The sequence below is a fragment of the Crocodylus siamensis genome, chromosome 2, assembly GCF_052110815.1.
Source record: "Crocodylus siamensis isolate JL-2025a chromosome 2, ASM5211081v1, whole genome shotgun sequence".
NCBI classification, from domain to species: Eukaryota; Metazoa; Chordata; order Crocodylia; family Crocodylidae; genus Crocodylus; species Crocodylus siamensis.
Window position 1 is genome coordinate 235,976,176 of NC_143396.1, and position 24,049 is coordinate 236,000,224.

At 38.9% G+C, this 24,049-nt stretch overlaps 1 protein-coding gene across 12 annotated transcripts in view; it reads right to left on the bottom strand.

Moving 5' to 3' along the window:
• Positions 1-24,049, bottom strand: part of RYR3 (ryanodine receptor 3) — a 541,049-nt gene that overhangs the window by 22,600 nt on the left and 494,400 nt on the right. For all 12 annotated transcript variants that reach the window (XM_090033490.1, XM_090033491.1, XM_090033488.1 and 9 more), the window contains 10 exons: positions 21,749-21,830; positions 20,059-21,380; positions 14,488-14,546; positions 11,718-11,886; positions 11,351-11,437; positions 9,006-9,203; positions 6,517-6,647; positions 2,223-2,265; positions 1,538-1,665; positions 854-914 (listed from right to left, as the gene is read on the bottom strand). In XM_090033490.1, the coding sequence (XP_089889616.1) occupies positions 854-914; positions 1,538-1,665; positions 2,223-2,265; positions 6,517-6,647; positions 9,006-9,203; positions 11,351-11,437; positions 11,718-11,886; positions 14,488-14,546; positions 20,059-21,380; positions 21,749-21,830 (2,280 nt within the window). The remainder of the gene's footprint in view (positions 1-853; positions 915-1,537; positions 1,666-2,222; positions 2,266-6,516; positions 6,648-9,005; positions 9,204-11,350; positions 11,438-11,717; positions 11,887-14,487; positions 14,547-20,058; positions 21,381-21,748; positions 21,831-24,049) is intronic.

Below are 24,049 nucleotides of genomic sequence, written 5' to 3' on the forward strand. Positions count from 1 at the left end.
TGAAATCAATGCGTATTATGTACTGTGAAGTAGGGCCACTTTACTCCTCAATGAGAGCATCCATACAGGGGTTTTAATGTGTTTTAACGTGTGTACATTGACTTTACACCTGTAGTTGATTCATCTTAACTTTTGTCAGTAGACCCTCATTTACCAGTGGGACTTTTAAAGCAATTTTTCACTTTCAGAGGGGACTGTGAGGGTTAAGAGAAGGTCCTAAAGGAGGTTGCATTAAACACTGACCTCTACAGGTAGACTTTGCAGTTTTAAGATGGAACAAGTTTTCACAGACACTACTTATGCTGTAGCTGCTCAAAAATGCAGGACTTAGGTCTCTAAGGCTATCACCTGGACAATTTTTTTCAACCCCAATAACAACTTTAATCCAAAACCCTAAACAGATTACAAATATTTTAAGTGCCTTATTCCTTGTAATAGATTTCAACGATTATAGATTTCAACAATTGTTGTTAATTAAGTTACACGATTTAATATTATAATTGTAATACCTTCTGCATATTAGCCTATGGCATTAATGGTAAATAGTCTATCACAAAATTTAACTTAAGTGTTGAACAAAGTATAAAGACAGATCAAGCATTTTTATATTAACTGCATTAGTACACTGCTAGTAAATTATTGGCAAATGTTATTTTTTGCAGTTTCTTTGTTCATCTATGTTTATTTCACCAAAATATAATGGCTGCCTCATAGTTTTCTACAATGCCATTCACTCTTATTTCTACTTGTTCTGTTTCTATTTGTTAAAAAGGCATCCAGAGCTCTGGGCACAGAATGTATCTTTGAACTTAAAATAAATGAAAATGTCTTTTTTCCAGGCTTCCATACTTACATTGTCAGTGAAAACAACACCAAGCTTCCAAATATGGTATTTTGTATCAGTAGAGCTTAACCTATGAAGCAGAATTTTTTGAAACATAAATGTCAGGGTTAATTAAGTATTTAATGACTTCCTTCCTTACGTTTAGCCATCTAAACACACCTGCATATGTATAGCTAATTTAACAATTTTCTTCAGAAAAAGTAACTGCTGAGTAAGGCTTCTGGAATTCTATTTGCATGTATTTTCCTTAGGTGATGATATGTATTAGACTTATTTTATGCCTGTTCCTTGGGGAGAGGGATCTACTTTAGAGAGTACTCTGCGAATTCTTTCCAGTCACATACTACGGTCAACAGAGCACTCTTCCTTGCCGTTTGGTATTAGATACTAACTAGATAATAACAAGAGTTGCTCAGTCAAAAATGTACTGCTGCAGAAAAGGCTTCTGGTTATTTCAGTTCCTAATATTTGATACTTTCATAGTAATTTTACAACATATATAAACCTGCTTTTAGTTTACTTCCTCTCTAGAAAGAAGCCTTCTCTGTGGGGCTTTTCCATACTGTGAAAAGTAAAACTATATGCTCAGCATATCCAAATTGTTCGTGTCTTTGATAATACAGCTAACACAACTGATTATCTAAAGTGTTCTAAGAATGGCTATTTTTTTTTTTAGCTCTCCAAATATCGTACCATGACATAAGAGATGCCTCATCCGGTTCAGTCTCTTCCAGTGGACTAAAGTCCAGGGCATTTTTGTCCAAACCCAAGAGCTCTGCAATACGGTCTGCTCCATATAAGTCACCATACTTGTTAATAACCTACAAGGGGAAATTAGACACTTCTGATCAGAGTAGGACACTGGTATCATCCATTTCACTTTAAAGCAACATTTGGCAGAAATTTAAAACCTGTCTTCCAGGTTAGCACAGACAGAAAAATGAGAATTCAGAGGAAAGGAGAAAAAGCATTAAAAAAATGAAAACTAGAAGCATAAAAGGCTATTATCTGAAAGTTTCTGTATAATTTAAAGTCATTTAAGCTGGCATGTTTTTCTTTTTTTAGGAGGATGAGGGGGCTTTGTATCCTAAAGATGACAATGGCTGTAAATTGGAACTTCATGGCTGATTGACAGCATAGAGTTATTTAGAATGTATGAGTCTAGGAATTAAGCCAAAGCATTCTCCTTTCTCCCTCCTCCCCCACCCATATCACAACTGACTGTTCCCAGCAGGATTTACCATAACAATGAGATCCATGAAACAAAATACAACTTTCAAATGTTTGTATACTTACAGATCTACAAATACAGCTATTCAAATTAACTAAACAGTATATTGGTCTTATATTAGCTATAATTATTTTCTAGGAAGCCTACCTTCCGTTTTACAAATTTGTCCCAATAATTGTTAGGAAAGGACCTGCAAAGACAAGGAGAAGGTTTCCCTAAGTTAATTAATCCATTAATAGAGACAAAAAACCCCTGTAAATTCATGATCACGGTAATATGTTTTTACCCGTTTTTTTTAAGGTACTGCTTATGCTTTGAGCACAACTCTTTTTCTGGTCAGTGTCATTGCAAGAAGAGTCTGGCCCACGTGAACTATGATTCACTATAAGACCAACATCTTCTATTTTTCCCATTATCCTATCCAGAAGTATCCATGATTGAAAGATGAAGAACTGATTGCTAACTGTTTGCAGGTAATGCTCATCATTACACAATATTGGTAAGGCTGTAATAATAAACCCACACAACATTATGTAATCCAGCCATAAATCACAAATTCTTTTTAGCCTGAAGTCCAACATGCAACACAAATGAATTCTGCATTCTACAGCTAAAGAAATTTCTCTGTGCAGATCATTCTTTCAGTATCCTTTCAGCGTGTTAACCTTCAGCATATAGTAGACTTGGATCAGGTAGGCGTACTTGCAGCACTAATGGCATGGGCCATTCTCCACTAGATGACTCTTTACACTACCCTCTAGTAACGCCCCATGCTGTTGCCTGCTGTCTCCAAAGCTTGGTTTCTTTCAAGTAAAAACAAACAAAAAACAATTTGCAAAAGTATGGAGCTATAACTGTTATGTTACAGAAAACTCCAAAAAACCCAAAAAACCTAGTTAAGTCCTAGATAATTCTCCTAAAATCTCCTCTGACATAGAATCTTGGCTCTCTTAGTTCCCCTGCTACCTCCTTGAAATTACAGAATTTTAACAATGAGAGAGACTGTAACAGGCATTGGAAAATATTAGAAACTTGATCTGTAACAGATAATAAGACCTTCAAAGCAATGCCTTTTATTTCATTATCTCTATTGAAAGAATTCTTTAGGTGAAATATTTTATTGGACCAACTATTTAACTGGAACAGATGTTAGATAAGCTTTCAGGTACAAAGTGCCCTTCCTCAGCTCTGAGCACAGATCTGTGTGTCTGAAAACCTGTGTGACTTCTCCCCCAGCTATACTGTTGGTCCAATAAAAGGTATAACAAAAAAAACCCCCAAACCCAAACCTTGTTACTTGCATATTTCCTGAACCATTGTAGCTACACCAGCACTCCAACCCTGACATTATCTCTAGTGTTAAACAGGAAAAAAGTTCCATGATTACACAAACTTTATAAAATACCTCCAAAATATACCACTTCATCCATTTAGGGATGACAGTGGCCAAGTCTCTCTCATCCAAATCTTGCTACAGATGAGTGCACAGAAACAGGGACATTTCCTTACTTTTCAGCAGGAAAACTGTAACTTGGTTTATCTAGTTCAGTTTCTAGGTTTCTTCTTGCTTACCAGCTAGTAAGATGAGCAATCATTGTTCAGAATTTCTCTGTGTTGGATTATCTCCTCTAATTTTCCAAATCAATACCTTCCTATCTGACAGAAATTGATTAGTTTAATTTGTCTTGCTAAGTAGGAGAGCAGCCTCCTGTTGCTGCCTGGGCTTGCACAGGTCAATGAAAAGATCTACAGTAGAGATTCCCCAGTTCTCAGGGACACTGATTTGGTTTAACCAGCATGCTATGCAGATATGCAGAACGGGTTCAATTAGAGACCTCACTGTAAGCACTTAAAGCACTTCTTCCTGAAGGGTTTGAGGCTGCCTTAGGAACAGCTCCTTTTTCCCCATGGCTGAGATTTTTCCCATGAACAATCTTAGTCACTTCATCCCTCCACTGCTACTCCAAGAAGAGCCTCAGTTCCTGCAGACATGATTCCTTCCTTCCTACAGGGATGCTGAGCACACTAGCTTTACTTGGACAGGCTCAGAAGTCAATTGCTTTGCTATCTCATGTTACTAGGTCTTTGAATGGGAAAGGGCTAATGCATAAAGCACACAGGAGGTAGTATGGTTCTTTCTTTAGGCTTTTCTGCTCAAGCAACTAGTAGTAGTTGGTGTATCACTCTCAGCCAAAGTGAACGAGGCAAAAGCCCTAGTGTTTGTGCAGGCACAGAATGAGCCACAAGCATTGGCAATGTGTAGGGGGTGCATGCAGGTGCATGTGCATCCCCTGAGATTGCCAGTGCACCCCCTGCAAAATGTAGGGCCAACACTGCTGGCGGTGCCTGTGGGTGGTCACCATTTGCCAACCCTCCCTCCCCACCGCCACCCCCCACTAGGGGATCGTCTGAATTTAAGACGACCCCCCCAATAATTAGATTGTATACATGGAAAATGTGTATTTTAAAAATAATTTTCCATGTATAAAATCCACTTATTGCATGGTCCTCTTAAATTTGTCCCTTCACAGAGTTGTAGTGAGGAAAGCAGTGACAAGGGGGCAAGCAGTAGGGAAGCAATCAGTAGGGAGCAAAGTAAACAGGCAGTCGGGGGGAGGGGGCAGGTGGTGAGGCTCGACTCCTGCCCCTTGTCCCCATGCCTTGCTCCCTGCCACTTGGCCCCACCAGACCTACGCTTCTCCGCAGCCTCGGGTCCCTCTTCCCCATCTCTCCTTCCCATATCTTTTTGTACCCTCTGCCTGCAGCCTTAGGGCCAGAGTTCTAGCTTCACCAGCTGCCTGCCTCCTGCTGCCTCATACTCAATTCCAAGATAGAGAGCTTTTTCCTCTGTGTTACAAGAGGAAAGAAACTAATCTTGGAATCAAGTAAATACAGTATTTAGATCTCTTTTAGGACTGTACTTGTCCTTTCCCATAGCTCATCAATTCTGTATGTATTCAAAGAAACATACTACAAAGCTTTTTAAATTTTCAAACATTCAACCACATACTGAGAGCAAGGAAGAATACATTTTACACAGTAGTACTGTGCCTTGAAAATCAAAATGTAGCAGCAATCCTGCTAAGCTTGTGCTACAATATCATTACCTAAAGTAATCAAAAAGTAACCCTTTGTCATTAAAAACTTAATATAAGGAAAATAATTCAACTCCTACACAAGACAGCTTTGTTATCAGAGAAACAAACAGCTTATACTTGCAGACATTACTGCATTATTGCTGACTCACATTTTCCTAAAATTATATTAAAATATATTGCTTTTGTATTATGTGTACATTAATCAAAGCTGAGCATTATTCAGTTTTTTGTTTCTCATTACAATTTCTAATGTTTGTGTCTACATACAAAATAAAAGCCTATCCCAATAAAAATAACATCCTAGGATAAAAGCAATATATTATTTTTATAATAAGCCACAAATTCCTAAGTGATTTTTTTAAAGCAGAATTCAAGCTCATAGCAACAATGTGGCCCTGCTGTGTATCCTGAACAGAACACCTGAACAGGAGAGACGGCTGGAAAACGTATATGTCAAAACCCATTTGATTTGTAATGTACCCAGTGTATATTGCCTATACAAGTGATCATTAGTAAAGGCTCTAAAACAGTCTCTTCAGAATAAGCACTGTTCTGTGTTCACTCTGTGAAAGTGAGAAAGCATCAGTTTGACTGTATTTAACACATGAATGGCCATTTGAATCTCAAGGATTTTAAAGTTCCTCATATCAAGCTCCTCCAGCACTTTAACACCTTGAACAACACTGAGGAAAGGACATAAGGTGGCTCCTTGAATGGACTGATGCATCTGTCAGATCAGCAGGAAGAACATACTGATATGCTTTCTCTCTGTTGCTGACATTTGCATAATTCATACACAGAACAGCAGGTGAGATTCCTATAGATTGCTATGGGAATCCTACACCATGTGCTACTATTTACAATTTTGACAGAAAAGTCAGACTGACTCAAACATACTGTTAATTTTATACCAGGTTTACTTCTTATCACATAAAAATTCTGTCTGGTGAAAAAATATAAAGAAAAAAAAAGAAGACAGTGTATAAAAAAGCCAGGGGAAGTGCTAAAAATATATTTTCAAACACTAATATATTTGTGAAATTTCTTGGCTGAGAGGATGGACTCTCAAAAGCCTAAAAACTGTAAATTAAGGTAATCAAACTGAAGGACACAGAGTAAGGAAAAAATACATTCCCAGTTGTGATATTCATTATGTAAACATATCTTTAGTAATATGAAACTTCATAATAGCCTCTGTTATTAAGTCATTGCTAGGAAGTGCAGAAAGAGAACCACTCTTTATACAGAATAGGTGGTATGGATTAGTGAGATTCTAATGAAAATATTTGGAGAACTGTGATACTTTTTAACACATTAAAAAATGATCAACTTGTTTTGCTTACGGAGTGTTTATGACCAGACGATCCCATTGTCCTTTAATGTCATCCTCTGATGGTTGCTCTGTAATGTACAGGCCATCAAATTCCAACTTCCTGGCAACTTCCTTCTCTCTCTTGAATACTACTAGAGGAACCTTTGAAGAAGATATTTGAGATGTTTGTAACATGTTGCATATTTTTCAAAGTGGGTCTCAACCTTTTTAGTCTTAAGGCATGTCTTCCTAGACTCAAGGTACCTTTGGAAATGGCAGCTCTTAGTTTTTACTCATTTTTTAACTACAGAGAAATAATAGAGCAATTTTTCTGCTACACAGAACTCAGAAACACCCTAGCAGGTCAGAATGTTTTTAATAGTATGGATTCCCATTTCAAATCTTTTCTGAATGAAGTCTGTACATCTAACAGTGCTAACATTGCATGGTAACCTTGAAAGGATCTCAAGACACACCAGGGTGGCACTGTGGCTGAGAAACCGATAAAGTACTATGTAACATTAAGGAATTGGATACTCTAAACAGAGATGGGGTTAGGAGGGTAGGGTTGGTCATTTCAGGGATAGAAAAAATGGATCTACAGAGGTTATAGTGGTGGCTGACCATGATTGGCTTCAGAAGTAGTATCTTTAGGAACTTAAAGCTGTTTGATTAATGCTTTAATTTAATACAATGGGTGTCTGTAGACCTGCAGGGAAGCTGCTTTGACATGCTTTAATTAAAGCTAATTATAGCTAATTAGTGCATCTCCAGTGGCCTCCATGTCTTGTGCATCACCATCTCTGTGCTTCAAAATGGTGGTGGGGGCACTTTAACTGAAGCTTGCTCAACTAGCTTCACTTAAAGCGCCTATACCACCATTTTGAACCGCGGGGATGCTGAGGATGCTGATGTGACACTGAGGGTGCTTTTATTAAAGCGGCCCCTTCCCTCCCAGAGCACATGTAAAAATGCCCATTCAGGTTAGCAGTTAAATGAAGCTGAACTTCTAACATAAAACAAAAATCAAGTAAAGGACGTTACACTTATTCTGACTATCAAATTTTGGTGGAAAGCTCCTGTAACCAGAAGACATCTTTGTGTTGATGCAATTTGTCTGCAAACTCCAAAAAGCAGGTGAAGTGTGGATGACTAGAGTGGTCAAAGATGTACTGACTGCAATGAAAGCAGGATCATTCACAATTCTGTTGTGTTACAGATTTGAACTGGTCCCATCTAGGCTAGGAACTAGTTCAAATCTGTAACACAACAGAAGTTTAGTGTACCTAAACCGCTTTCAAAATGACCTAAATCAATTTAAGATGAATCTGGACGGATGTAGTATCAAACTTAACTGATTAAGGTTAAATCAGTTCATTGAACTTCTGTCCCAGATCTCCTCCAGATTCAAGTTAACTCACAGTCCTTAGTAATCCTAGGATGCTTTGCACCTCCCCTGCAAACCACCCCCCACACTGGATGGGTGTGCTACCCTTGAACCAAGATATCTGCTCCAGCCCAGCATGGAGGTTTGCTCTAGCACCCCCTGGCTTCTGGCTTAGGCCACTGCAGACATGTGGCTTCATTTCTGGAATCAAAAGTGAACGTCTGTTCATTTGCTTATTGGTTCAGTCTATGCAACTTAGACTAACCTGCAAAGATGGAATCAATTCAGCCTTGGGCTTTTTGATGGTCTTTACTTAGATCTAAACTATCCCTAACAAATATCTGTCTGACCTGCATTTAAAGCTCTCAGTAATGGAAATTCTACAACCTCTCTATGTGATCTCTTCTAATGCTTTACCATCCTCAAAGTTAGAAAGCTCTTCCCAATATCTGGTTCAAATACCCCTTGTTTCAATTTAAGCCTATTACCTCTTTTTCTGTCCTCCATGAACATGGGGAATAATTAATTGCCATTCTTTTTGTAACAATCTGTTTGTGTGCATTTGAAGACTGATCACATCTCTGCACATGGTCTTCTCCACCTTACATTAAATAACAACATTTTTTCCAACCTTCTCTCATCTGTCATATTTTTAAAGTCATTTTTGTTGCTCTACTCTGGATTTTTTCCAAGTAGCCCATGTCTTTCTTGAAGTACAGTGCCCAAAGTTGAACACAGTACTCCAGATGAGGTATTACTAATGTTGAATGAAATAAAAGTCTCGCTGTCTCTGACTTGCATGCCACATTCCATCATTGTTTACTTATATTCGCAGCTTGTGACCCACTAAAACCTCCAGGTCCCTTTCTGCAGTATAATGCTCTCTTTCTTACTATAAGATATCTAACAGAATTTGTGCAAGGCATTCAAACACCAAGTTAATGGAAACTTATAAGAGTCTAGATAAAAAATACTATAAAAAATCTCAACTCTAATATTCACGTTATGAGTATAGAAAATTGTATTAATCTATATACATTTGAATTGAAGGGGTGAAAGGCTGAGACGAGTGACACAGAGCTAGTTCTCAAACATCAACAAGTAATTTAGCTTGGGACATACATGCAACTCACCTTTAGGCAGTAGTATCCAATCACACAGACAAAGGAAATCACAGTATGAATTATGGCCAGACCCCTGAGAGTTGGTGCCATGTAACCTGTACTCTCCTCTAAAACAAAAAACACCATTCCTTCTTCCTCCTCATCTTCATCAAAAGAGTTCCACAGATTAGAGTCTTCCTCTACTTCATCAAGAGGCTCTTCTGTCACCTGGGATGAAGAAACACATGCACAAAAACCAAGACATATTTAAGCTTTTCTCCCCTCACCCTTTTTTTTTTTTTAATTCTAAATAACTTAGTGTTCAGGAAAGGTTCTAGACAGGGAGCCCTGGAGAGAAGTCCTTCATCCCCCAAAAAGAGAAGCATAGATACAGCAATCAGTGATGTCCTACGCTAGTTTGTCAAAGTACCTCAAACTGGATTTAGGTGCTGAAACTCTACTGGGTAGCATATTTTATAAATATTCCCCTTATAGGTTATGACATAAAATGAAAGAAAACAAAGCAAGAGTTGCACACATATTGTTACTTTCCAATGCTATCTTTGATGGCCTATGGAAAATTATTTAACACTGTATCTGTCCCAAAACAGATGAGAGCTTTTGCTGCCATGCCACCAATGTGATTCTGGGGCTGCCAGCAGCAGCTGCTTTTTTTCACCTCCCCTTCAACTTGGCACCTGGGGCAGTGGTCCTTGTCACTCCACCCTAGTTATGCCACTTACTATGGTGGCCATTTTGGGGATCAGAAAGGATTTTTTCCTGTTGGGCTAAACTGGGCTAAACTGTCCAGTGGGTTTTCACACCTTTCTTACATTGTCACTGAGGTGTATTTAGGTTGAAAGCAACAGGATTTAACTTAGATATTCAAAAATATGAGGCTGGTTGGTTTGTTGCAACTTGTACCTTGTGTCCAATGTGGAGAAAGGTTAAAAAGTCTGGTTCCTAAAGGCAACTGAGACCTGAGATTTTAGAGGTGATTGTTTTTTTAGGGAAAGGGAGACCTGAAGTCTTTGTGGACTAATGTCCCCCCTTAATCGCCCCTTTGTATTTCTTCATTTGAGGATTTGAAGACTCAGAAGCGAGATGATTTGCAGAGGTAGGTTGAAGGTGGCCTCCTTGAGTCATTGGTTAGAAAGTCCCTTCCAGTATCTGATCTTTGATTTAGTTAGTCTATAAGGTACACCTTTTCCCATGCTTTCTGCCTAGAAAGTAGAAGCCTTGCACTTAAACCCAGTAAGAGCTTGGTATATGAAAAGAGGTGTTGAGTACTTAACACTCCTCCATAGTGTTAAATAAATCAAGTTGCAGGCTGCTGCTTAAATCCATGCCTCGTGTCTGTCATTCACCCTCCTGCCAGTCCTGATCAATTAAAATCCTGGTCCCAATGGAGAAGTGTCTTCATTGCAAAATATAACATCACAATAGACACTAATTAACAACCTTGTTGGCAGTTGCAACAGAAAGAGAATAGACTGAATGGTTATAAAGAGATGAATTATTCCTTCTCATGTAGAAATGGTGCAAAATACGGGGAAAATCATGCACACTTGCTGTGCTTGTTTGGTTGATTGATATGCTATTATATTTTCTTAGGCTACCATTTATGATTAGTAACTTGATGAACAATTTTTTTTGAGGAAAACCCCCGCCTAGAAAAATGGAGAATTGCATTTACTTTTTTTAAAAATTAATTTAATCTAAAAACCAAGTAAAATATTTGAGCGGACACTAGTATATAAACCATCACATAAGTAAAGGCTGTTAGCTCAGCTAGAGGATGAGGAGATTTAATGTGATTTCTAAATGACTTACAAAGGTTTTCCATGTTGAAAAAGTTATCAGTACTATTCACTTAAAGAGCAGTTATTCTAAAGAAACAGACACGTAAGCTGAGGTCCCAATATAGGTTTAAGACAAAAAAAATCAACAAAAATTGTCTTAAAAATAAAGTGTTTTCTAGATCTCTAATCATTCTTGTAACTGTGAGAATGGTTTTTTTGGTGGAGGAGGAAGATTTGTTTTAAATACTCCTTTGGCAAGGTTTGCTATCCAAATATGGAAGGATTGTACCAGTTTATCAAAGACATAAGGTCAAAATGACTATAAATAATAATTAAACTGATTTGTTTATTTTCACTGTGCTGTTTGAATAAAATGCAAAAATAAGTAGGTTTAGCTACTCAAGCTGTAATTAACTCAAGCTGAGTTGAGTTAGCAGAGTTGTTTTGACTTCAGACTAGTCCATGTAGTGCTTACTGTAATGCCTGTCTGGTTTAAGTAATGTTTGGTTAGCGAACCCACAACTCTTGAAATAAATACAATTTTTACAAAGAAAAACGAGAACTATTACTTACCTTGTAAAATAGCAGAATAAAGTTGATGGCAAATGCAACAAATAGAGCAAGAAACCTTAAGTTGTAGAAATTTCTAGCCAAGCAATGCTGAAAATACAAGAAACAACAAAATTAATAGTGTCATGTAGCAAATATCAAAAATGAGGAAATACTTAGGAGTCATCTAAGGGACACAATCTGAACTTTAGTGTTTATAGTGTTAGACAAAACCACTACAAATACTTCTGTAGAATGAGTAGTATTTCTCCTGGAATTTGTGCCACTATTTCTTTTTACTGGTATTGCTTTTTTGTATTTCATGTGTAACTGCATGGAAATCTTTGTGTTATTTGCCTTGTAATGTGAAAAGAATGGGAACAAAACTTACCAACATTTTTGTTTGATAAACTTCCAGGGCTTTAACAAAGTTAGCCATAACTGCCTCAGGTTTCTCTATTTTTTGTCCACGTCTTCGTTTCTTTTTCTTCATTTTCCCTTCTTCTAAATGCTCTGACTGTACTTCCTTTGCTTTATCTTGTTTCTCCCCATCTTCCATACTAGAAGAAAGATGATATAAAGCAAATTATATAAGTAAGCTCCAGTATTGCGCATGCTACAATTTAGTGAGTATAGACGGAGGATGCATCTGCACGTTCATTAATGCGCCTTAGTTTAGTACTTCCTTAATAAAGTACTAACTAAATGCGCAGTACCTAGAGTTACTGTACAGTAGCACTGGCTCATGGTTGTTTAGTGATGCTTACTGCGCATTAGCCTAATAACACTGCATAGTAGGCAATTAGCATGGTTTTTGCTGTGACATGCTATCGTGCAGTGTCATTAGGTGAATGTACAGTAAGCCTCCTGTGTAGACATGCCTAGTGAGTCCTAATTAAAAGAGGCTGGTTGTAAATTTGAGTTAATATGAAGAGGTTGACTAGAGGTGAGTGACTATACGAAGTGAGTTAGAAAATACAACCAAAAAGTTATCTTAGCACTAGATGAGGTGCAAGGATGATAACGGGTCACTGAATGACCTAAAAGGAGATCAGTGAGGGTAAAGGCCAAAAGCAATACAAAATGTGCAGCTACTTGCCACATAAACAAACAATATATATATATATGTACCCAGTGCAAGTGACTCAAAATTATCAGTTCATATGTGTTCAAGGCCAGGATCAAACAAAAAGAAAGATTTATCAAGGTGCTGCACAGAGTCATAGAAGAGTGGGTTCATTACAGTTAGGGAGTCACTGTTATTGAAGTAGGGAAAGGATGAGTAATGAAGAGAAAATTTCCTTTAGAAGAAACCACCTGACAAAAGATGTAGAAGATGACAATCATTTCTTTCCACAAAGGAATGCCCTTTTTGAGAGGTAAGTATCAAGACTAAACATAGTGACAAGGGGATTCGCTTCTCAGATACATAAGTACCTGACTAGGTGATAAATCTGCGACTAGGAAGGTGTAAGGGGTTTAAAATATTGAGGCGTTTCTTTTATTAGGAAATGGAGAGCAGTATGTGGCTTGATATAGAGCAGTGCCAGTGAAATAAGAAACCACATGAAAGAAGTCTGAAGGTCTACATTTGTGTTTTTATAAACAAATCATCATTACAAGGACCCTACATTCACTTTCTCTGAAATGTTCCAGTGGCATGCATAGGAAACAAGCTATACAGAGAAGAAAGGTTTAGGTATATTAAACACAGGTAAACTTTTGGAAAAGCAAGAATCTGTTGCCCAGAAAAATTAAGATTTTGGGAACAGATATTTAAATTAGAATTTTTAAATCAGCAGTGGCTGGCAGGCCCTACTAAAGTACTTATTAGACAATGAAATATTGTGGGAAACAACAGACGTACAAGAGAATCAGTATATTGAATAGCAAGAGAGAAGTCAGCAATTATGTTTTAATTGGAAGGAAGTGCAGGAGGGGAGCAGGGAGAAGAAAATTCAATAAGGTAATACGCTGTCAGCAGAAAGAGGTCATCTTCATTAAAAAATAAAAACTTCACAAGCTTGCATACTAACGTGAAAAGCCAAAAACAAGAGTGGGTGGCACATCTAGTACTGGGAGAATTCCTAGATATATTATAAACAGAATTAGTGAAAAAGTGAGGTGTGCTACTGGCCTTTCAGTTTGGAGTCTCAGAGAAATTAAGTAAATGGAATACAGTCTAACAAAAGGTTTATAAAGGGTGAGTTGAACAAACTAAATATAAACCAATTCAATAACAGGTCAGAACACGATCTGGATAAACAGTAGCTTCTGAAACTGTTTGTTTTGGAGCACACAAGAGGAGATGCTATTGTCTACACACTGAGAAACACTCATCAATGGGTTCTCAGTACTGAGAAACACAAAAGAGTTTAAGTGCACTTGGCAATTACCAGAAGTACTCGAACAATGAAAATAATATGCTTAATAACCTTGGAGAAGGTGGAAGGGAGTGAGGGGGAGACAAATTACATACAAATAGTTTTGTGAAAGTAAAATTTAAGAAACAGATTTTTTTTTTAATTTAGGAAGTTTGTTAGAAACAGCCTAACAGGGAATAGTTAGGAAACAAGAATTCACTGAACCATCATGGAACTTCTTAGCATATACCTTATTAAAGTCACAGAAAACGGTAGAGTTAAGTGGCAGACAAGCGACACAGATTTATTTGGGCCCTGAAATAATCCTTTAAAATTATAATTCTGACCCAGTAATTCAAACATATCAGAAGGTAACTGTCAGCAGGCAAGAGAGAGGAGATAGACTAATGGGCTAAAATGAAAATTTGAAAAATGGACCCCAATATAAAAGGATATTGACCTGATATTGACATAATACATTCTCGCAGTATTTCAGAAGCATAAAAGCTAGGGAGTGCCACTGCCATTGCTTAGACCACTAGGGGGGCAAAATAAAATAAATGGGTATGGTACTATGCCTAGAAGCAGTGCAGACATTCTCTAGACAAGGACTGTTATGTGAGAACCTCTTTGATAGTTATTGCTCTAATGCTCACTGTGCAGACTCGTGCATACTGCCTGGCCAAGGTACTACTGAGATGAAGAGTTTGAACACATGGGCTATATTTAGGGCTATTCTTGGCCAGCTCATCTAGGAACTTCGAGGAAACAACAAGCAGTAAAGTATGAGCCACTTACTCGGCCTTCTCTGATTCCATTTTTATTTCCATTTCAACTTCTTTGGCTATTTCAGAGGTCTGCAAAAAATTTTTAAATTGTCAAAAATGCATACTTTAAAAAGTAATTCCAATTAATTCCAATATTTCTAGTTAATGGTTTTGCAAACTATAAGCAAATAAAATCTAAATAAATAAAACAGCTAAACCATACCTCTTTCTCATTTTGCCAGTTTTAAATTGCTATGCTCTTTGGACAAGCACCTCGGACAATATTTCAACAATGAAACTTTTATAGCAATTCTTCCTCTGATACATTTTTAAGAAACATTATCAATATAAGAATTTGGGCAGATGATTAAGTAAAGCATAGTCGACGTATTGAGATAGATGAAGTGATTAAGATAGACTGAAGGTGAGCCCCAGTAATTTTTCCAAAGTGGATAGGGTATTAATCATAGTAATGGTAATTTTACATTATTACATGCACAGTGGGTGCATTTACTAATGCAATTAATGCACCTGAATGTTACTGTGCAGTAAATTCAGGCGTATTAAGCTTTGGTTGGAAATATGTCTACACATGTGCCTATTGGGAGCAAATTTGCTCCCGATGGGAGCAGTTCAGTCCAGGGCTGCTCCTGCCCACCTGCAGCAGGCAGGGGGAGGTCCAGGCTTCCCCAGGTTCCAGCTCCAGGCTTGCAGGTGGTGCGGGGGTCAGGCCTGGGATAGGAGGGCAGGAGGAGTTGTCTGTGCTCTAGGGGCAGCTCCATCACAGCTATAGGAAGATTGGGGCCAGCCCTGGGAATAGAGGGAGCTGTTGCTCCCTTTGGGGCAGCTCCCTCACAGTTGCAGGGGGATTAGTGCCAGCCCCAGGTCCCCAGGGATGGGGGGGAGCTGTTCCTGCTCCACAGTTGTTCCCTCACAGCTGCAGAGAGATTGGAGCCAGTACCGAGCCTCACGGGAGTAAGGGGAGCTGTCCCTTCTCTGAGGGTAGCTGCAGGGAGAGCAGGCCCAGCTTATTTAAATAGGGTCAAGAACTAAGGGTGAAATTCTATTTCCCTTTATGTGCCTAAATAGCAGTTTCTTAACCATGTATCTGTACATCCCTGCCTCTCTGCTGTGACTGCGTAAGCAGCCATGTATTCCCTCATGTGTCTACTATACATGCACACTTACGTGACCACAGTACAGGGGAAGAAGACTTGCCATCTGCAATTAAATGCCAGAAATGTTACTTGCATGGCTAGAATGCTGTCATTTAGGCACATAAAGAGAAAAGGATTTTGCCCAGGACACCTATTTCACACCTAAGCCATGATAGGATTTATAATAAAATTCACTAGTCCAGTTTCAGAGCCCAGTCAAAAACTTTATTCTGAGGATGGCTAACCTGCTCACACAGTACAGCACAAGGTGGTGCTGCTGTTAGAAATGCACAGCTTGCATCTTGCTCCTGATAAGAAAGAAATACTGTTCAAGGCTCTTCTTCCCCATCCTCCTTAGACTTTCTCATACTGATTACAGAGACTGAAATTTAACTGCATGGCCTTGGAGTATAAACTTTTGAACTATTGTGGTTTTGAGCATGCTTAATGAGCTGTTGCATATTTACCTCTCCGCCCCGTATACTCAAATAGCTAATTATACTATACATGCGATGTATGTGATGATGTAGTTACATGTATGTTCGTATGAAATGGAAGTAGGCTGCAGGAACTCCTGTGTCTGCATACGTGCCCAGGAGAGAGAAGATAAAAAACCGCTTGCAAATGCAATTGGGGCCAGAGGTGATTTGAGCTTCAAAGCTCCACTCTCTGACCTTTGTTTACAAACAAATACATCCTTTTGTGCCGACTGATGTCTATGTGTCTGTGATCTCTGCGTTGCCTCCAGGGAAACGAACCGCCTTTGTACAACACTGCTATCCCCCTTTTTACAAAATGGCTCAGTGGTTACACTATTCACTCAGGATGCAGGAAACTCCATAACAAATCCTTCTGCCTGATTCAAAGCAGGGACTGAAGTATCCCATGTCCCATGAGAATGCCCTAAAACCAACAGACTTCAGGGTATTGGAACAAAGTTTCTATCCTGCTTGGTGAGTGCCCTAATCACTGAACTTTATTTGGTGATACAGTTGAATGGCTGAAACTGGTTTAAAATAAACCTGGTTGAGTGTATATCACACTTAACTGATCTGGGTCAAACTGATTTATGAAACTTCTGTCCCAGACCCCTTCCTGGTTCAAGATAAATCACAATCCCCCAGCATGCTCTGCAGCCGTGGGCTAGGCTGGGCTCTGCGGTCTGCTCCGTAGTTGGAGCAGAGAGGGCTGGCTGACAAAGGCGGGAGGGGAGAGGGACAAGCCCGGCTGGGGATGCAGCTCAGTCTTGAAGGACATGATAGCAGGACTCTGCAGAGTTGCTCATCCCTCCCTCATCAGCTGGGGTCTGGGGCTGGGGGTGGGGGGTTAAACCTGCTGCTGGCTGCAACAGTGGACTACAAATCTCAGACGCACCTGGAAGCAGAAAGAGAAAAAGATGAGCAACCCTGCAGAGTCTGGACTCCAAATCCCAGACACCTCAGGGGCAAGAAGAAGAGCAGGTGGACACACAGCCAGAGAGCCATTTTTTAGTGCCCCCTGGCTTCTGGCCTGAGCTGCTGCAGACATGTGGCTGCATTTCCTGAATCAAAGGTAAAAGTCTGTTCCATGGGTGACCGGTCTTTCCCGAGTTTGAGGGAGCACAAGATCGCTGATGGGGGGGAGGTGGTGTCCCCCCAGCAGCCAATTGCCAAGCCAGCAGTGAAACCAGCAAAACCACTTTGCAGTTGGCGCTTCCAGTGGGTGCACGGCCAATATCAGGGAGTGCACGTGCATGCATCCCCTATGTATTACCAATGGTCTGTTCACTTCTGTTTCAATTTAATCTGTGCAATTTAGATTAACCTGCAAAGACTGAGTTGATTCAGCCTCAGGCTTTTTGACTGTCTGTACTTCACCAGTGAGAGCTCTAAATAATAAGCTACTGAGTAAAAGGAGTGGCAGCCCCAGCAGCATTGTGTCCTTCATCTAGCTTTAGAAAGGACTGAAACTGATGGATGTTTTAAAAGAAAGCGCTTAGGCCTCTAGTTCCAAGAAAGGGTTTACGACTGTAAATATCAACTGAAAGAAACTACCAGTCTGCAGCGTGGTGTTAAGTACCTGATTCTTAGAAAGGGACAGGATTTAGGCCCTTTGCCTCTGGTTGGCATGCCCCACAGCCTAGCTTAGGGAGCTCTTAACTCAGCTGGCTGCCTACAGTGAAACTCATTCTGAGCTGCTTAACCTCTATCTTGAATAGTGGAGCGTGGGTACCCAATTGGGATTATAAATTCCATGGGGCAGTAGAGCATCTAAAAATTAGGCAAAGCAACTTGGCACTACAGTGGCAAAGTTCAACTTGTGAATCTAATCTTCATGCCTGCAGTTAAAATGACTCTCTCTCTCAACATGATGCTAGGTTAGGGAGTGCCAGAGGCACTCCATGCATGTACAGCTTCCTGGACCACAAATAGTGTAACTACTGTAACACAATGCTGTATAGAGACCAGCTGGCTCTTCTTCTCAACTGAGCTTACTGGCAAAATCATAGTGTTTCGCTACGGCCTCTGCATAACTTCTAATGTGTGAGGTTACGCAGGCTTGGAACAGGTGCAGCGTGGCTCAGTTTGGTATTCCCTGGCTGCATCTACATGAGATGCTGACTGCACAGTAGCTTGTTACTACTGCTCAGCAGTAATGAGCAACAATACAGCCAGTGTCACAAAAAAGCCATTTGGTGATGCTACTGCGTAGTAACTCCGGTTTATACTAAATGACTGTGCAGTAATGACTGCTCAGTCAGCATCTCATGTAGAAGCAGCCCCTGACACTGTACGAGCATTATACACATAACCTTATGGCGTATTTGAAAATGACTTTGCCATCTAAATCACCCACACTTTGCAAAAGGATTATTACCACTTAATATATTTTTTAAAAAAGACAGCTTTTAAAAAGTTAATTAACACTCTTTAGGATAGAATTATACACAGTATGATTGCTTTTCGAGGGCTCTCCTGCTGAACTGTAGGAGATAGCTGAGTAAAAAGTAGATTTTATATTTTTCTGCAAATGCTGAAGGGAATTCAAATGAGTTCCCATGAAAAGCTCTTTCGGATTAAATGCCAAATTATTCACTGAAAGCAAATTTTGAGCTGTCTATTAAATTGTAAAATTTATACTTTGAGCTCCATTAATTGGTTATCATATCATATAGTATCATTTCTGTTCCAAGTGGATAATTTAAATAATTCACACGTTACATGAACAGTAAATGTTATAATGTGGAATTAGAAATAAATACTCCTGAATTAGTTAAAGCAAAGCTATAGCTTGAACAATAAGCTGTAGAGCTAAAGTTACAATTAACGATAAATAATTTATGTCTCTTTCCGAACACATGTATGACCAATTAGAAAAAAAATAATTGCAAGAGCTGTATGTGAATAGAAAGAAAAACAATATTTGCTAAAAAAAAAATTAAGTTCTCACTGAGGGATGCTAAGAACGTTAATTTCAAAGTAAATTAATTCTACATACTAAATATATCACATACTTTTCTACTAATGTTCATACAACAGACTTTCACAGATGCAAATGCTACTTTTATAAAAAGGTGTACAAAATAAGACTAGATTTGAAAAACAGTCATGAGCAAATTTGGATTTTTATTATCATTGTAAATAAATAAATAAATAGGTTGAGAAATAGCAAATTTAGCTTAATGAGCAGAAGGAAATGGTAACAGACATATCTTAGTTGTCCAAAAGAATGACTAGAAAGCAAATGGCAAAGAGTTATGTAGTGCATTTTTATATAGAAAGTTGCTGGAAATCCTAAGGGACTGAATTAATACTGATGACAGAAGAGAAGTATTTGAAATAGCCTAATACAAATAAAATTAATTTGAGCTGAGGAGTTAAAGATATGAAAAGGGGTGCTTGGATCCAGAGGTATCATCCAGTACTGCTGTTAGGACTAGTGGAGTGGAACAAAACAAATTGTTCTTATATGGGAAGGACAATTATCATTAACTGACTGTTAAATTAACAGTAAGTCAGTAAAATTGGGCAAAACTACTTCAAAGAGGAGGAAATGTAAAAGCCAGTTTGCCCTTTGTGATCAATGAAGCAAACATAATAAACAAGTTAGGAAGATAATCAAGCATTAATATGGAGGAAGAGTACTGGAGAGTAGGGTGAAGATATAGTACAGCAAAGACTAAGGTAGCCAAGACTAAGTTATTTAGACTGAAAAAAAAAAAGACATAACAAAAAAGAGCTGGAGAGTATCTGGAAAGCCTCTGTTGCACTTTCAGCTTTACTACAACCAAAACAATTTTAAAGTCAAAGCTAGGCAGATACAGTGGGCTATACAAGAGATCTCCCACTTAGCAAATCATCCTGAGAATCAATGCAAAGTGTAAGCAAATAAATTTAGTTTCTTCTAGAATTTTTAGCAATGTAATTAGCTTTCACTGTGAGGGTGATATAATTCATGTCACCTACCTGTGCTCTTTTTTTCTTCCGAACAGCATTTTCCAAAGATGAAGGGCTATCTGAACCAATTATTTCCTTAATATCTCCAAGTCCAGCATCGTGACTGTATTTTGAGCCACCTTCTTTCTTTGTACGAATACCAAAAATATCTGACATGATGTCAGTTTCTCCCTTTTCGCCCTTCACAAACTGCACAAGTTCAGCTCTAATGCCATGCTCAACGCCTTCAGCTTTCTCTGCTTCCATGACATCATCATGGATTCCAAACTGTGTTGGGTCAGGCATGTCCCCTAATATTTTGGTAACTTTTATGTTTTTGGCGCCTTCAACCAAGCCACCTCCAAACACAGTACTCCAAAGTATCTGGAAAATCCCCCATACAATAGTGAAGAACAGCTGGAATAACCCTACAAATAGCATCCAGAAAAAAGAAAAAAATACTTTAACCAATTCCTTTATAGTCATTTTCCTAACTTTTCTGTACTGTTTTCTTAAGTTCTTAAAAGTGACCATTTTTAAAAAGTTGGCAACATTCTTCTTAAGTGCAACACAGGCCATTGCAAAAGCTGAGGCTGATTCCAAGGACTTTTCCTCTTCATCATCTCCAGCTTCCATTACATAATATGGTTCCTCCTCCTCCTCTTCCTCAGGTCTTTCAGCTGAATCAGATTCAGAGATCTGCGATGCCAACTGCATTTCAAAGATTGTGTCCTCGCAGAAGTTCACAAACAGTTCCATCTTTTCTTGTTCTCCACCTTCATTTACAACATCAAATATAAACTGTCTCTTGGATTCTTTCACTTGTGGCTTCTCCCACTGCGTCCTACTAGACTCACTGATTTCAAAGTAAACTCGCTCTATTTTTTTGGCTCCACCCATTATCTCAATGCGGCCAAGGTAAGGCTCAAAATAATTAAGGACACTCTCTGCTGGCTCTAGTAAGCTCTGAAGGCGTGAATCATTTGGCATGTGCTCTGAAAGGTTTGTTAATAATACTGCCACATTAAATCCGATATCTTTGGCTGGCTCATGGAATCTTTCCACAAAATCAACATAGTTAAACATATCATTTTCATCAGCTTCTGCACAGGACAGCAGGAATTCAATTTCTGACTGTGTGTATTGTTTCTGAGCTTCCATTGACTTCTGAAATTCTTTCTTTGAGATAATGCCTTTACCATCTGGATCATATTCTTTGAAAGCATCTGAATTGGTTAGATCTTTCAACTTGAGGAACATGTCGAAGAACTTCAAAATCATTTCTACATTGCTAGATGATTCTACCAGTGTGTCCACCATCTGTTTGCCAATAGTCCCATTTACAACATTACCTATTGTGTAAGTCAAAACAACACGTTACTGGGTGTACCTATACTGTATTTAGCAATAAATTGATTTCACTTTCATATTAAGATGCAAAACAACCCCTTCCCACCTCACTATTTTCTTATTTCATTCTTAACTCTTCAACATTTTCTAAATGTATTTTTCTGGAGTGTCTTTGCCCATTCAACCCTATGTACACTTCACATTATATATTTCTCCTTGAATTTTTTTTTTAGTAAGTCCTGAAAAGCTTTTTCCATTGGCATAATATAATTGTAATGAAACGGAAATCTGCAAGATTAATGTGATTGTAACAACTCAGCTTCGCAGCACAGAAAATAATAATACATAATTTATAAAAATTACATCTGACCTTCCAGCAGTGATAACAGCATCACAACCATGTCCTGTAGAAGATCCAACAGTTCCTTAAGCAGTTCAATCTGACTGGAGTCCTGTAACACAAATTGAGTGCAGGTGGTTTTTTCTTTTCTTTTCTTTTTTCCTCCTTTATTAATGAAATTTATTTGGAAAAAACATTTAGGATGACTATCTGAGACCATGCTGGTTTAGTGAAAAGATATTCATCAGAATCTTTCAGTATCATTTGATTATGGTTAATGATCTATAATCTTATACTAACATAGCAGATTTGCTATTATCATTAGATTGTGTTTTAATAACAAATTCAGGATCTCTGAAGGGTAGGCAGGGGAAAGCAGAACTTCACTGATCTGACTAACCCTCAGATCTAAGAAATAAATCCATCCCTTCTCACCGTAAGATGTAGTAGCACAATACATTAGGTGTCATATCACTAAAATATCAATACCTTTATAGAATATGCTAAGGCTCCTTAATACAACAACACTAATATGGATCTGGATGCCTAACAGTAAAACACACAGACTTGAAAATCTGGTCAAAATTTCTGAAATATTTTTCATGGAGTGAGGAGGAAGTTTATATGCAGTCCAAACGAGAGAGAGAGAGAGAGAGAGAAGTGAAAGGAATGCAGATTGAAAGTGTTAGATCTGGAAGGAAAAGAAGGAGTGTTACACAGGGTTCATCCCCAGTTACACAATGCAGTTACCATGTAGAAGTACCTGAGCTAGCTCTGAGTAAGTTTTCTATTAGCATAGTATGTTTTTCAGCAGGACTAATTAGCCCAGGCAGAACATTGCACTTATCCAGTTAGACTGTTTCTGGTACCTAACCTGGATTGTTCAGAAGTAACATGACATAGCACATAGCACCTGCATACCTATGGACCCCAGAGGGATAGAATGGGATAAGGATGCAAAGACGATGTGTGCAGTAAGACAAAAACTGCCCTCCACCTTGTTCTCCACTTTACATCTGCCTGGGATCTGGTTTACTAGCTATCTGACTGGACATCACACTCCACTCATTTCCCACTTCCCCACCTATTTAAACTTGCCAGGTTTATTAAATGCCTCTTGCTCCCTATGTGCTTACATGCCCCTCCCTATATGAAAGCATCTGAATTGGTGAATGGTCCCTATATCATTGCTCTATATAAAGGTGATGTACACATGTTGTTACCCTATATGTAACGATGACACATATGGGCTCCTATACTCATGCAGGGATGTGTCTGCAGGAGCGTGGAAATAAACTCTGGCATCACGTCTGTTAGCATCCCTGCACATTATAATGGTGGTGAGGTGCTTTAAACTAAAAGATATTGAAGACACCTGGAGCAAGTTCTCAAGGAAACATTTTGAGAAGAACAAGGTGATTAGGAAGAGCCAGCATGGATTCACCTTAACCCACCTGATTTCCTTCTATAAGGTGACAGGTTTGGTTGACTGGTGGAAGAGAAGTGGATGTGATATACCTTGAATTTAGCTAGGCTTTTGACACTGTTTCCCACAATGTTCTCATTAACAAGCTAAGGAAAGAAAGTCTAGACAAAAGTACTGTAATAACTCATTGGATCATCATGCTGAACAAGTAGTAATCAACAGCTCAATATTTAGCTGGTGTAAGACCTCTGCACTGCAGCTAGGCAACTAGATCAGCAACACTCAACTCCCAAAGCAGGGCCAGCTAAGCCTGAGCCTGCTGTTTAGTTCCAGGGCTGCTCTTTAGGGGTTTTTGCAGCACCTGGCCACTGCTGCGCAACAAATTGGCCACAATGTTTGTCTATCTCTCTTCTGTGCAACTTCCCTGGTGTCTGTTTCTGTATTCCTGCCCAGTCCCTAAACTTTGGAACCCAGGCCTGACTTTGGATTGCCCCCTGACTATGGACAGTGGTAATCTCTCTGGGTCTAACCACCAGGCTGAACACCTCTGTGGATCATGATAGTTGGGGAGAAGTATCAAGTGGAGTTCTTCAGGGGTCTGTGCTGGGTCCCCTACTGTTTAATATCTCCATTAATGATTTTGATGATGTAGTGCATGCTTAGCAATTCTGTGGAAGACGCTAAGTTAGATGGAGTTGTAGGCACTCTGGGTAGGACTAAGATCCAAAATGACCTAGAGAGACCAGAAAAATGGTCTGCAATTAATCCAATGAGGTTAAACAAGGACAAATGCAAAGTTCTGCCCTGAGGATGGAATAACTGAATGTACAAATACAGACAGGGGAATGACTGGCTAGGCTGCAGTACTGCAGAGAAGGGCTTGTGGTAGTGGACCATAAGCTGAA